The 14492-nt window shown below is 38.1% G+C and overlaps 1 protein-coding gene across 3 annotated transcripts in view; it reads left to right on the forward strand.

The window, feature by feature from the left end:
* The window catches only part of DACH1 (dachshund family transcription factor 1), a 426112-nt gene that overhangs the window by 221964 nt on the left and 189656 nt on the right, over window positions 1-14492 (forward strand). The window contains exons 3-4 of one of the 3 annotated variants that reach the window (XM_064586010.1): window positions 3943-4068; window positions 6641-6802. The exons of 1 other annotated variant lie outside the window; for it this stretch is intronic. In XM_064586010.1, coding sequence (XP_064442080.1) covers window positions 3943-4068; window positions 6641-6802 — 288 coding nt within the window. The remainder of the gene's footprint in view (window positions 1-3942; window positions 4069-6640; window positions 6803-14492) is intronic. One more of the 3 variants, XM_064586011.1, reaches the window with a different exon arrangement.

Raw genomic sequence — 14492 nt, forward strand, 5'->3', positions numbered from 1 at the left:
GATTCGTAAGTGGTGACAATGCCTACTTCTCTTCCAAAGATAAACCCATGGATTGGTTTTAGGATATTGAATTTGAAGTAGCGAAGGCTTTGTATCAATACAGCACAGAGTGGAGATTTAGTGATTTTAAGATAAATATGATCAATGTAGACTACTAAATGAAATGTTTAGATAGAAGCATGGATTTTAGATTTCCATTTGTCTAATGGCTAAATTCTCCCTCTACACTGTTAGGTAGCTTTTGTCATAGTTGTCTTTTTGTGAGTAACTGAACTGGGGTAAAACTAAACATAACGGCATGATGGATATTCTGGTTACTTGATAATATTTACTACAATTTGCGGAGGGCTTAGTATGTTCCCATGCTGTTGCATATATTATTTTGCCTTTATTCTCCACAACATCCCTATCAAGTCAAAATTGATAGCTCTGTTTTAGAGATGAGAATTTTGAAGCCTTAGGAATTATGTAACTTGCAGCAGTATCCCAGATAAATTTAATGCATGTTGTCCAAAGTTTGTATGGCTTTTTGGAGTCCATTTTTAACCACCATGTGTTTACTCCCTATATGATAGTTTAGATAACTAGTAATTTCCATTGACAGTCGCTTATTCAAGTAGAACTTTAAACATTTTAGTAGGGCATGCAAAAATGAAAGTAAAAGGAATCTATAAGCCAAGATAAGAAAAAAAACTTCGAACAATGTGCAGTTAAAGAACAATACAGACTTTTCTCTGAAGGAGCAGAGCAGAATGAAGCCCACAGTGATGTGTTTATATCATAATTCAGACGATAATATGAAAAGCTGTTTTTTAAAGTTATTTGTAAAAATCTACTTATTCTTTTATATTATAAATATAGAGCTTGTAGACATTTAATAGGAAAGAAAAAATAACTAAATATTTTTGCATGATATAAGGTTTATGGTCTTTAACCTTATTTTGAAGTACGATCCCTTTCCTGAAGGCCAGTTGGAGGTCTAGGAGTGTACAAACTATGACTTACTATCCTTCCTCTGAAGGAAAATGTCTTTAAAAAAAATATTTCTCAGGTGCCTGGGTGGTTCAGTCGTTAAGCGGCTGCCTTCGGCTCAGGTCATGATCCCAGAGTCCTGGGATCGAGTCCCACGTGGGGCTCCCTGCTCAGCGCGAAGCTTGCTTCTCCCTCTCCCGCTCCCCCTGCTTGTGTTCCTGCTCTCGCTGTGTCTCTCTCTGTCAAATAAATAAATAAAATCTTTAAAAAAAATTCGTGAAACATATACAAAATTAAAAATATATATACTTCTCAATCCATTATCTTATTAGTGTGAAATGAGTGTTAAGTGTACATTTAAGTTTCTCCCTTGTTGATTACATAGGATTTAGGATCTCGTAAAATAAAATGAAATTATATTTGACTTCTTCGTTTAGTACATGTTTTTGTTTTGGTGTATGAGATATTTAAATGTTCTTTGAGAGTGTAAAAATCATCAAGGTTAATCATTCCTTAGTATAAGAATGTTCTTTGAGAGTGTAAAAATCATCAAGGTTAATCATTCCTTAGTATAAGAAATTATTTATTTGTTCCTTCATCATATAATCTCACACACAAAAACACAAACACACACACACACATATTTGTAATTTTTCTCCCAATGAGAGAAGGAGATCTGGTGAAAAGCTTAATTAAAGAATCAGGAGTGATTACCCAAGCTACTTCACTAACAGTTGCCATACATACCAAATAGATTCATACATGTAAATGGAGCTAATAATGTGCAGGGTCGCTGCATCAATAACACACGGAAGTACCACACTTTTTGCTTCTGCTGTGGTAGGCTCAAGGCACAAGAAGACTTACTTTTACAAAGTCTACATCCCATTAGAGCAGTATGTCTCAAACTCCGATTCCTTGGTTGAACCTGATTTAATATTTTAACAAGTTCCCTTGTTGATTCTTAAGCACACTCGCTTTTGAAAACAAGGTCAATGATGATCTGCTTGGTTAATAAACTTTTACTGTAAGATGCAGACACACTTTAGTGTCAGTTACTGTCATCAAATAATCTAAGGGCAGTGAGCATCAGAATCAACCTGTTTGTTGAAAGGTAAAAACACAGATTCCTCAGCCCATCCTAGACATAGTCCGTGAATGTGTCCCTGGGGAAGATCTCGGACTTTACCATGCATGACAGCTGGATTTGATGTTGACTATCACTTTGAGACACACTGAATTACCTAGTTCTGAGATAAAAATAGTTCGTCTTGATTGGGAAGAGTTAAAATAGTGGTAAATTTGCAATATAATGTGCTTGAGGGTGGGATACTGAAGGAGGACATAAAAATCTCTGTGAATCTCAGGCAAGGGGGAAAAATGTTCTGAGAAAAGGGTGAGGCAGGGAGGTAAAGGTGCATGATAAATGTCATGGGTTGCCAGTATTTACACAAGTAGACAATTCTTGATGACATGTAAATGTTTTCAGTTTGAATTCTCTCTCTAAATATAGACCAAAAGCTAGAATTATTTTGGGAATTTATTATAATTTTTTTTTTTCAAAGGCAACTTCATTTGGAACAAAATATACAATGAGACCTCTTTCTAAGAGCAAGGTGGAGGGGATTTGAGGATTACATCAGAGATTTGAAAGGGCCATTGCAAGGCCAACAGGAAGTGCAATAAATACAGAGGGCCGGTGAGCCTTTTGTGATCCTCTCCAGCCCTAGGCAAATGTAGCTTGGGAGAGTCATGCTTTGTATTAAATTCATGAAATTTGCTACTCCTAGTATATTCACATTGATTGTAATATCAACATAATGCTTTAATAATAGATATTGTTAAAATAGTGACCATATTTCTCCTGTGACTGTCCAAGTACTCTAGTTTCAGAAGTGCTTTTTCATTCAGTGACAATTTGTGGCAGGCATTGTGGTAGATGTTTGGGATACATATATTAGGGACATATTTCTGTGCTTTTGGTGTTATAACTTAGTTGAGGAGATAGCCTTAAGCCTACCCTCCCCCTTGGTACCTCCCTTCCCCCCCAAAAAAAATCATTAAAGAATTCAAGGGACAGAGTTTCTCCTCTCAGATTGCACATTGAAATGACTTGGGGAGCAGTGAAATCCACCCTAAAATATACAGATGCAGGAGCCCCAGTCAGAACGTCCTATGGTAGGACTCAGCCATTTGCATGGCTTAAAAGCTCCTTGGGGGATTCTGATGCACAAAGGATAGCAAACTCACAGAGAGCAGGTTGAGAACACAAACAAAAGGATGGCTGACTCTCCCCTTGAGGAGTAAGGAGGGTCAGCTCTTCAAAAGAAGTGTGTTTTGAGCTGACTCTTGAAATGTTGATCATTGTTTCCCAGGTAGCTTGAAGAGTCAGGAAGCTGAGCCTGCTACTCCTAGAACATAATATTTAAGCTACCAGATAAGGGACACATGGCTGGTCTGGGGCAGGGATGGGAAAGCTTTCTAGAAAGGGGAACATGTGCAAAGTCTGGCTTGAAAGAAGGGATGGATAGTCCATTAGAGGAAATGGGAGAAGGCCCATGTGTCTAGAGCACAGAGAGCAAGTAGGACCTGGGGGAACAGGTGATGCTACACAGATAGACAAGGGACTGAGCGTGAAGGGCCCTGACAGCTACATGAAGCACCCCACTTACTCCTAAGAGCAGGCATTGAATGTGTCTGCTGAAGAAAGTGTGGCAGCTAGCACTAGAGGGAGCCGGGGAAATGGAGAAAATTGCTTGAATTTGAAAGCTATTCAAGAATTAGAATTGTGAGCCAGGTGAGTTTAGTGGGACTAAAATCAGCAGTGGCTGAAAATGTCATTGCTTTTTTACTGACTTCATTAAACTAGATTAAAAATCCAGTACTTATAAGTATCATAGAGTTTAGCGATAGCATGTATGGGTCACGTCCTTCCAGTAGTCCCCCTTATTTGCAGTTTCCTTTCCCCAGTTTGGTCAACCGCAGTCTGGAAGCAGATGATCCTCCTTCTGACAAGTCATCAGAAGGTCATTAGTAGCCCAACACTGTGTCACAGCGCCTGCGTCATTCCCCTCACTTCGCCTCATCACAAGAAGGGTGAGTGCACTACGATGAGATATTTTGAGGGAGAGAGAGAGAGAGAGCCCATTCACGTAACTTTTATTATGGTGTACTGTTAGAATTGTTCTGTTTTATTGTTGTTAATCTCTTTCTTCCTAATTTATAAATTAAACTTTGTCGTAGTTATGTGTATATAAGGTTCAGCACTGCCTGTGGTTTCAGGCATCCAATGGGGGTCTTGGAACATATCTCCCATGGATAACGGGGGAACCACTGTATATCTTTTGAAATTTGTATTAGACATGTAAAACTGCAGGGATAGACTGTCAAGTGGACAAATAGAAGAGTACCATAAATAAGGTCAGCTACCTAAAATTATAAAAAAATATTTTTAAAAGCCAAGTGTTAGTGTCACCAGCTAAAGAGAAGTAAGATTCTTCTAGCCAAGGGGGCTGTGGCCAGTCCACCATATCCTGCAGGAATCAAAGGCAGGACTGGACTTTTTGAGGGAGTAGAATGCCAGGGCATGCCTGCATCCCTTCTTAATAACATGATATGGCTGGGGGCACTTGGGTGGCTCAGTGGGTTGAGCATCTGACTCTTGATTTCAGCTCAGGTCTTGATCTCATGGTCATGGGAGTGAGCCGAACATCAGGCTCCAGCTGAGCGTGTTGCTGCTTAAGATTCTCTCTCCCTCTCTCTCCCCCTGCCCCTCCCTCATGCGCTCTCTCTCTCTCTCTCTCAAAAACAAAACAAAACAAAACATGATATGGCCTTTTTCACATAGTCTATTTTGTTTAATCCTCATATTATCCCTTTGTGAATAGAATGACTTTACAGATGAAGAAACCATACTCGAAAAGACTTTATGGGCTGTCTACGGCTACATCATGCATAGTTATATTTCATGCTACTGAATTTGATTCAGATCTCTATAATAACAATTATATCTCAAGTTGTAGTTTTATCTTCCTTATTTGAATGCTCTGAACAAGATTTACCTGCTACATGAAAGCAAAGATAAAGACCCTGCAAGTGTCATCAGTTGGAGATGAGGCAGCACCAGGCAATGACAGGAAGGGGCATGTGAGATGGTCACATTTGTGACAAGGCAAAAGAGGGAGTTGCTGGGAGACATAAGGCGAATTTTAACAGGAAAGAGAATGTTCTGAAACACCTTTGAAGGAAATGAGTAACTGGGGAGTAAATTCAATCATAGGAAGATGAGAGAATCAGTTCAAGTTGGGACTTAAAAGGCAACAAATGTACAGTCTAGACCCAGATGAATTCTTTGAGTTTACATCAGTAGCTTTTTAGAGGGTAGTTATAAGTTTTTCACTCAAAGATCTATTCTGAAGGTCTTGTTGCATTGGGGTGAATGTTGTCAAGGCCTCTTTGGTCTGATCTGAAGGAAAGGTGAGCTCTTCTAACCTCTAAAAAAAAAATAGCAGAGATTTCTAGGAAAGAAAAAAGACTTTCTTACAGTTTCTGAGGCTGTAACTTATTTGCTGCAGTACCTAGAAGTGATGATTAGTGGGGAGGAAAAGAGGAGAGAGGTGTTCAGTCTCTAATCCACCAGCTGAGAGTGGAAATAAATCACACAGATAAATTCAAACCAAGTTGAAGCACTGTAGTCAGAAAATCTGAAGCAGCCATAGCAAAGAGAGGATGGGGAGCAGGGATGTATATCCTCTCCTAGACTATCAAAGTTTTAGAATTAGAGGAGATCATTCAGATGTTGCAGTGTCTGTCATTTTGCGGGTGAGGGATGCCAGGATGAAGTGAACGGACATGGTAAAACGTTCACACCTTCAAGAAAAACACACCACTCCCCTGCTCTAAAACCTCTGCTGGCTGTCTAGGGCAGGTCTGTAAGGCATGGCCCTAGCTTTCTCTTCTTCCATAATCTGGCCTCAAATTCTATTTCTAATCTCACATCCACTCCTATGTCCCGTTCTTTGGATGAGCAGAGGTGAACTGTTCCGGGCAAACATGGCACAGTGGTTAGAAGTGCTCACTCTGGAGCTAGAAGGCTGGGAGCCGAGCAGTCAGGGGAGTGAGCTGTGGGGCAAGGCTCTTCCAGACAAAGGGAATGGCATGTGTGAAGGCACAGGCTTGAAGAGGCAGGGCACGCACGTAGGCGTATTGGTGGCATGTTCAGGTAGCTGGAGGGTGGCCTGAGGATGAGGAAAACGGAGTGATGAGGTAGGTTTACACTTTCTAGTGAAAGGTTTTGGGAATTAAGCTAAGCAGTTCAGACATTCCCCCCCCCCCCCCACCCCACCCCTCTAGGCAGCTGCAGAGGATTTTAAGCAGGGAGTAACATACTCAAACTGGTTTGTTCCAGAGAGAATTCTGGATGCCTTTCTACCGCTGTCCTTTTATGTATGAATTATGTTTCTGCTAATATTTAATTTGGGAGTTTAGAGTGCATTCTCCCCCTCCTATCAATGTTTTTTCATTGGCTAGTCAGGAATGAACATAGGTTATCAGAGTGGTGCATGGAGCAATCCGATACTCGAATATGTTTGTGTGCTCTCGAAGTACATGGACTATTACGTGAAAGATCAGAATTTGCATTACCTTGTTTTTAATTTATTCTTTTAAGGTCTGACCGCAGCAGCTGCAGCAGCTGCTGCTGCTACGAATGCAGCCATTGCCGAAGCAATGAAGGTGAAAAAAATCAAGTTGGAAGCCATGAGCAGCTATCATGCCGGTAATAACCAACATGGAGCCGATGCTGAAAATGGGGACATGAATTCAAGTGTCGGTAAGTGGTAGGTTCGCGGAAACTTTTGTGATCATGTGGCTACCAAATTACTTTCTTTTCCAGGAGAAAAAACCCAAGAAGCTGGTAACTTTGAGCCTAGAAAACAGTGCATATTTTGGAGATGCTATTTGCCGCCTCTAACAACATGCACTCCGAATAAATAATTAGCAACCTAATTTTTTAATACAGGATCAACTTTCTGTAGGCAACTTCTACTAACAGCATTCAGTTAACATCTTTTGTAATATAATTAAGTTGCAATAATCAGAATTTTAGTTTAGTTTAGTGTAGTTTAGTTTTTATAGAGCGTGTGTGAGTAGGTGGGGAAGGGCAGAGGGAGAGAGAGAAGCTTAAGCAGGCTCCATTCCCAGTGCAGAGCCTCTATCCTAGGACCCTGAGATCATGACCTGAGCGAGGCTCTATCTTAGGACCCTGAGATCATGACCTGAGCCAAAATCAAGAGTCAGACATTTAAGCGACTGGGCCACCCAGCTACCCCAATAATCAGAAATTTAAAATATTGACTATAGGTAAAGTGACCAGAATATTTACAGGCAAACCCATGCTTTATCCTTCTAATTCCTATTGGATTTGTTATCAAATAAGTTTGCATCAGCATCAGAACATATAAACTTGATTCTTTCATGTGCTGCCAAGAATTATGTTGAGAGTTAATTCTTTCTATATATAACTATTACCATTTTCTCTCATTGTAAATATACCACTTTAATTCCTCTTGATTTTTTTTTTCTTTCTTGAGATGTGGGGAAAGAGATGAAAAGTTAATAGTCATTGTTTAAACCAAAACCAACAGCTTTCTCTTTGCAGAATTCATTTGGGTAGTTCATTTTTCAAACACAACTTCACATGTGAGTTAATGTTTTTTATTGATGATATCTTTCACATCTCTGTGTTGGTGAGATAAAACATTGTATTCTGCCACTGCACTGTATTGTTTCTCTTTAAAATGTAGAAATTGTGCTCAAAATACAATTTAGCAAGAGAAATTTGGCTACTACAAGGTATGTGTAAGATACAATATACAACATATGTTCATGAAGGACAAAATAATTCATGGCAGTTCGATTAAATTTTCTTCTCCATGCAATGTTTTCATAGATTATTTCTTTAGATAATCAGCAGCTCTCTACTTTCTGTCCAATGTCATAGAATTAAGGGCATATGAAGGAATACTACAGATTGTAGTAATAATCATTCTTACAACAGTTCCATGGGAGCATACACTGGGTGTTAATGTTAGAGTCAGAAGTAATTTTCAAATATATACACAATACACAAAATACCATTGCTTCAGTGATGCCAAAGGGTAGCTTCTTATGTTGAAAAGGGAAAAATAGAATTTTCCCCATAGCACTACACAAGGGAAATAGAAAAGGGGCGGCCATAATGGGTTTGATTTGAGAATAGGTTATAGAGAAGGTGGTGGCAATTCTTAGAAGGTTGAAAAGATGTGGAAGAGAGCCAAAACTATGGCTCTACACCTGGCAGGGATGAAGGAAAACATGACTGCTTGCATTTGTGGGGCTCCTAGGGAGAGGATGGAGGGCTGCGGGTTGTTAAGGTCGTGGTTCACACACATCAATTCAGACTTTTGAAAATTAAAAACAGTTTTGAAGTAAAATGAATGAATTACAATTTTCTTTTTGGAACTATTATGTACATTTTTTTTTAAATAAGCAGCCTCTTTCTTTGGCCTATAAAGTAGAACAAAATTAAATACTTTTAAAAACAAGTCATTGGCCAGTATAAATTTTAGTTACCATTGCAAAACAAACTGGATTGTTTTCAAAATTTTAGAAGAGTAAGCATTTAACGCAGGCTGTTCTTACTAGTTGGCGTAGGGAGGAGGAATATTTAAATTAGGCAATTTAATAACATTGAAAACAAAAGATATTAAAACATGATATCTCTGAATTTCCTGGGCAGCAGAGCAGAAGTTGACTTTGGAAAATCCAATAGGCATAAGATAAGGAGAACATGTCTCATAATTAGGCATTGACATACATTTAGTATTTGCAATTATAGAATAACATTTGCCTACTGACCAAATTGTGGTTTACCTAATGATTTTGGTACATAGGCTACCATAATGTCTTAAAAAAGGAAGCAATTTGATTTTTCTTTTGTGTTCTAGTTGGCAGAAATCACTTTTCTTTCATCAAGGTATTAAGTTGGCAGTTTATATTGCTTTTTAGTTTTGACCCCCACCACCCAACACCAATCTGAATCAGGAGCAGAAATTTATTTGAATTTTCCTACAGAGTCTTAATATTTTTCAAGTGTATTAACATTGGTGTCATTGAAGCAGATAGATCATTTTTGTTAGATATATGTAGCTAATTTGGGGGGAAATGTTATCATTGTCATTTTTATTCTAGTCTCACATGCCGCTGTTGTCTAAGAATTTATGATTTATTATCCTTCCAGAGCACACCCCACTCCCTTTTCTAGAGATCAGGGAAAGAAAGTTTGGTGGAGGGGTTGGGCAAGGAAGGTGCAGGGGACTGGTGGGTGTTGGGGTTGAGCTTGCAGAGATCAAAGTAGTTGCTGCATTGGGCAGTTGTTTTATATGGCCCCCCGTCTTCTCTGGTTCTGACAACAGTGCCTGCCTCTTGGTAAGTGTTCAGCAATTACCTGTTCTGTGATTTTGGGAAGTTATGTAAACTTTCTGAGCCTAACATTGCATATCTGGGAAATGGCAGAGTAGTATCTACATCACGAGAATTAAAGGAGATCCTATTTGTCAAGTGTTTATTTATTACAATGTCTGCTTACCACATTGTTTGGTCACCAGTAAGGGTAGTCCTATTGGTACTGCTTTTGCTATTATTATTATTCCAAATTTGCCCTCCTGAGAACTACCTTCTTCCTCTTTTTACAACCATTAACTATTTCCTTCTCTGTGTTCTTATTCTCTGTTAGGTATTTTTTTTTTTTTTTTAAGATTTTATTTATTTATTTGACAGAGAGAGAGACAGCGAGAGAGGGAACACAGGCAGAGGGAGTGGGAGAGGGAGAAGCAGGCCTCCTGGAGAGCAGGGAGCCTGATGCGGGGCTTGATCCCGGGACCCTGGGATCATGACCCGAGCCGAAGACAGACGCCTAACGCCTGAGCTACTCAGGTGCCCCTGTTAGGTATTTGTTAAGCTGCAGCCTGTGAGTAAATTTGGGGGGAGCTATTAGGTCATTTGGATTTTGTTGTGCATTTGATTTTAGCTCATTCAAGTAACACAAAATAATTATAATCCAGTCCCAGCATTCAGGGGGTGTATAGTTTATGGGAGGGATGGCTACATAAGTAGGCAGTCAAAACAGGATGTGCTAGATCCAGGAGTATCAGCTAGTATGAGGTGCTTAGGAAGTGGTATTGAAGCGTATGAATTCCAGGCAGAATCCCAAGAATCTCAAAGCCCTATATTTCAGAATACAGACTTACTGCTCTCATGAATCTATCAATTGTCTCTTTGAAGGAATGAAACCCCTCAGAGAGGGGCTACTTATATGATGTATTGTTGCTGCTCAGCCCTGCCCAAATACAGTGACAGTTTTTAAATCAATTCAGATTTCCTTTTTCTCTTGTACTCATCTGGCCCACAAGTCCTGTTAAACATTTTAGGTTCTCCTGTGTAGGAACATTACCTGACCCCCCCCAACCCCCCACCCCAGTTGTAAGTAAATCCTTACTGCCTCAGAAAACAGATTTTCTGTTTGTTTAGTTTGGTTTGATTTGGCTTAGTGAGGTGAAGAGATCTTTTTATTACACATGACTCCTTCTAGTTCTTAATATGAATCGTCAAAATTAGCCCCCCCCCCCCCCGCCAAAGTGTTTAGAGCAATCTATGACACTGGCAAATTATTTTATATCCCAATTTTACATGGTAACCTTGAGCTCGCATCTTTCCAACAGAATGATCATTTTGGGAAGAAGTGAGGACTTCGGGATAGATCCGAGTGAGGCGTCAGCACAATGAGTAAAATATATGGCCGTGTCTCCATTCTCCCTCATCCACAATCAATTGGATTCTTTTAGTTTAATATTTACTTGCTAAGATGAGATGCTAGTCTGCATGGTGATAAACAGTCTGCTCCTGGCATCTGAAGGTGACCTGTCAGTTCATATGGACAAATCTCCTGCTTACTGAAATGTACAAAATAAATCATTAAAGCAGGCAGGTGCTCATTCCCAGATTTAAATCACCATAGATTTATGATTTGAATTAATGCTTCATTTGGCCATAGAAATAGATGCTGAGACAAATGATATGCACTGGTTGGGGTTTCCATACTGTAGCCATCCTGATATTGATTACTGAGATGTCTTTGCAATCTCTTGTTTATATCAAGTACTATCTTGTGACAGGTTGGCTGATATGAGCTACATTGCAGATAAGAAGGAAAAATGTCCTGGATTCTTTTTAGTGGCAACACTATCCACAACATACAGGCCAGATAAATTGCTATTTTTTTGCTTTAAGGACTGATCTACATAACCAGCTTAAAAAAATGCTGCTTGGAAATTGGGACTGGGATATTGGAAAGGCAGAATTTAAAACCGGTGAACCCAAGGTCAATCCCATAGTATCTATAGCTGTGTTTTTATCTGCTTATCTTTTTTGGGGGGGGGGGGCATCATGCACATTTTTGAGGATACTAAATTAATCACAATCGATTTAATCTAAATAAAGGAAACTTATTTTTACTTCTAGTTTTTAAATGCTATATAAATATTGACATAGTAAGCATCTCAGTAGTTTCTATGTTATTTAAATACTTGCTAAACCTAGTATCTTATTCCCTTAACTAATGACAACAAAGGAAATGACTCTTTAAAGATAAATACCTTAAATATTATTCCCAAGTGCAAGACTTTGTGCACTGTAATTTACCAGGAGGCAGGAAAAGACTGCATTTTTACCTTCTCTTAACATTTTACTTAAGGAAAACACTATGTACACAGTTTAAAGAATACTCGGAGGCTTTAAGAGGGACCTTTGCCACTAGCTAATATCTGACTCATAGAACTGGTAAACAGCTATCAACAATAGTAGATTGCTTGCTTAGTAGGAAATGAGTTCATATCTATTCAAAATGTGATCTCAAAACAGATGTCCCAAGAAAATCTCATTGTTTAAACTATAGTCAGAACCCCCTAACTGCTGCTATTTCTTTAAGGAAGTGAAGTAATCTTAAGACTTCAGAATGTCTCTTTCTGAACACTGGAACACAAGAGGACACTGATCACTGAGGCAGTGACCCAGCAACTGCACACACACCTCACGTGCCTAAAATGTATGATTCGTTTTCATTTGCTTAAGCTTGCAATAGTTAACAGGGATGTAGGAATTTCAAAGTAAACACAAGAACTTGAGTTTGGGATGAACAGCTGTGTTCTTCCATAATATTCTTTACTCCTTATTTCTGTCCATCAACCAACAGCAGTAACAACAACAACAACAATAACAACAACAACAAAAATGAGGGAAAGAAAAGCCAGGCAGAGAGGAGATAAAATTATCTTACCCAGCTGACCATCCTCTTATCTTTTTTTTTTTTTTAAGCATTCCAGCAGAAGTAGAATAGTTTATACTGTAGTCATTTCCTTTCTTCTAACTCATGTGTGTATTTGGAAGGAAAAATTAATTTTATGATCTCAGGAAAAAAGTCTTGGAGACCTTGAGAAAGCAAATAAAAGGAAACTGAGAACACAGGCCACCAAGCAGATCTCTGCAGTTGCACATTGGATCCTCTGCCTTGGCAATGTTAATGAACCTCAAATCCTTCCTATAATTAGATGAGGGAATTGCTTATATTTTCAAACAGATGATGCTGCTATAATGAAACGATTGACAGGGAATTTAAGAGTGTCTACAGTAGTCATTTGGTTTCTGTTCTAAAAAAAAAAAGTTTAAAAAGAAGATTGGCTTTAGACATAGGTCCTGGGAGAGGTAGTAATTTACATAGCATGCTATGACAGGTGTCTTTGTATAGTAAGGAAATAAAATGGAAGACTAGAGAAATGATGGGCAGGTACAGCAATTTTTTGGGGAGGGGTGTCCTATGCTTATTCTGCTTAGGTTTTTTAAAAGGGGCCGAGGCTCAAGAGATGGATCCGGATTGAGTGCACAGCTGTAACTGCTGATGAGCTAATTGCTCCTTATCTCTCAGCCCCATTCATCTTCATTTTTTACCAATTACTGAGAATTATCTGTGTTCTCAGTTGGATATGAGAGTTAATCCTTTTTGGTTAAGCCGGCAGTACTGTGAGCAGATTCCAAATCGGAGGGTGAAAAAGCCAAAGCCAGCTTGTTCTAAAAATGTCTCCAGTTCAATTACAGTATCACTGATTCATAAGAAATTTGCCATTGTTTAACAGATTAAATGTGGAAAGTGTTTTTTTTTTTTTCAAACTTTCTTAGTTTCGCTGCCTAACAATGATTTGTAAGATCCTTCTTCCTGTCTGATGAGTAAATTTAACAATATTAACAGCCAGGGTCTTGTAAACATGGAAACACACACAAGACTACCCTAAAAGGCCAAAAGGATTCTGACACATGAAATGAGAAATATTTTAGAAGTGATAGCTGTCAATTTATATATAAACACTTTAAATTGATGCTTTTGCTCTGTGACTTCACATATGGTGAGGAAAAGTATGTCCAAACATAAACCTTTTCACAAATGTCACATGAGTGGAATTTTAATGGAAGGACCACATAAGCATCTCTTGAAAGTGTAGGAACTGCCCTGGTTTGTAATTCAATCGATTGTGAATAAGCCATATGGTTCACATCATTCCCTATGCAAAAGATGTCTTCATATCCTGACATTTCACACAAAATTGCTCACCCCAACATTAAAAATCTAAGAAGTAGCAAGCTACTCTTTCAGACATTTTAATGCATTTGTAGATATCTAATATTTCTGGCATTTTTCTTCATTAAATATTTTAAATATGGTAATCTATGTGAAAATATAGACAGCTAACTTAAAATTATCAAAAATTATTGTCTAAAATTTAAACATCTTCTAGCATGACCAAGATAAGTCCTTTTAGATGCATCCACAAACTGAGATGGGAGAGCAGAGAGCAATATATGTCAGAAGATTTAGCTTCTAGTAGTAACATAGCTAACAAATAACTCAGCTACTTAGATAAGTCTCTTAATATCTCAGCTTTCTTATTAATAAATAAGCAGCTTGATGCTCAGTTACCCTCATGGCTCTAAAATTCTTTGATTTTTGAAAACTCCATAGAAGATAAAAGGCAAGAAGGTATACTTTATGGTGATTTCCAAAATAAAATACAAACCTGAAATAATGTAAATGTTCAAAACAAGGCCCATTAAATATATTTTAATACACAATTTCACATAATACTACAGCCATTACACATGATAGGTAAGGGTGGAAAATACTTATTTTAAATATAAGAAAATAAGATGATATAGAATTTTATACCCTTGTAAAATATATATTATATATATTTTATACATATATTTTATATATTATATATAATATATCTTATATATTATGTATATTATATATATTTTATATATTATATACACCAACATGCCATAATGTTCATATCAACTTCAAAAATATAGTGGGAGCAAGCATTTCAGTTTAAAATAACCTCAGTCCTTCTTCAACCCTTTAATATCAGATAACT

This window comes from Mirounga angustirostris, unplaced genomic scaffold (genome assembly GCF_029215605.1).
Source record: "Mirounga angustirostris isolate CCGP_5_RB_7025 unplaced genomic scaffold, mMirAng1.0.hap1 SCAF_3, whole genome shotgun sequence".
NCBI lineage: Eukaryota > Metazoa > Chordata > Mammalia > Carnivora > Phocidae > Mirounga > Mirounga angustirostris.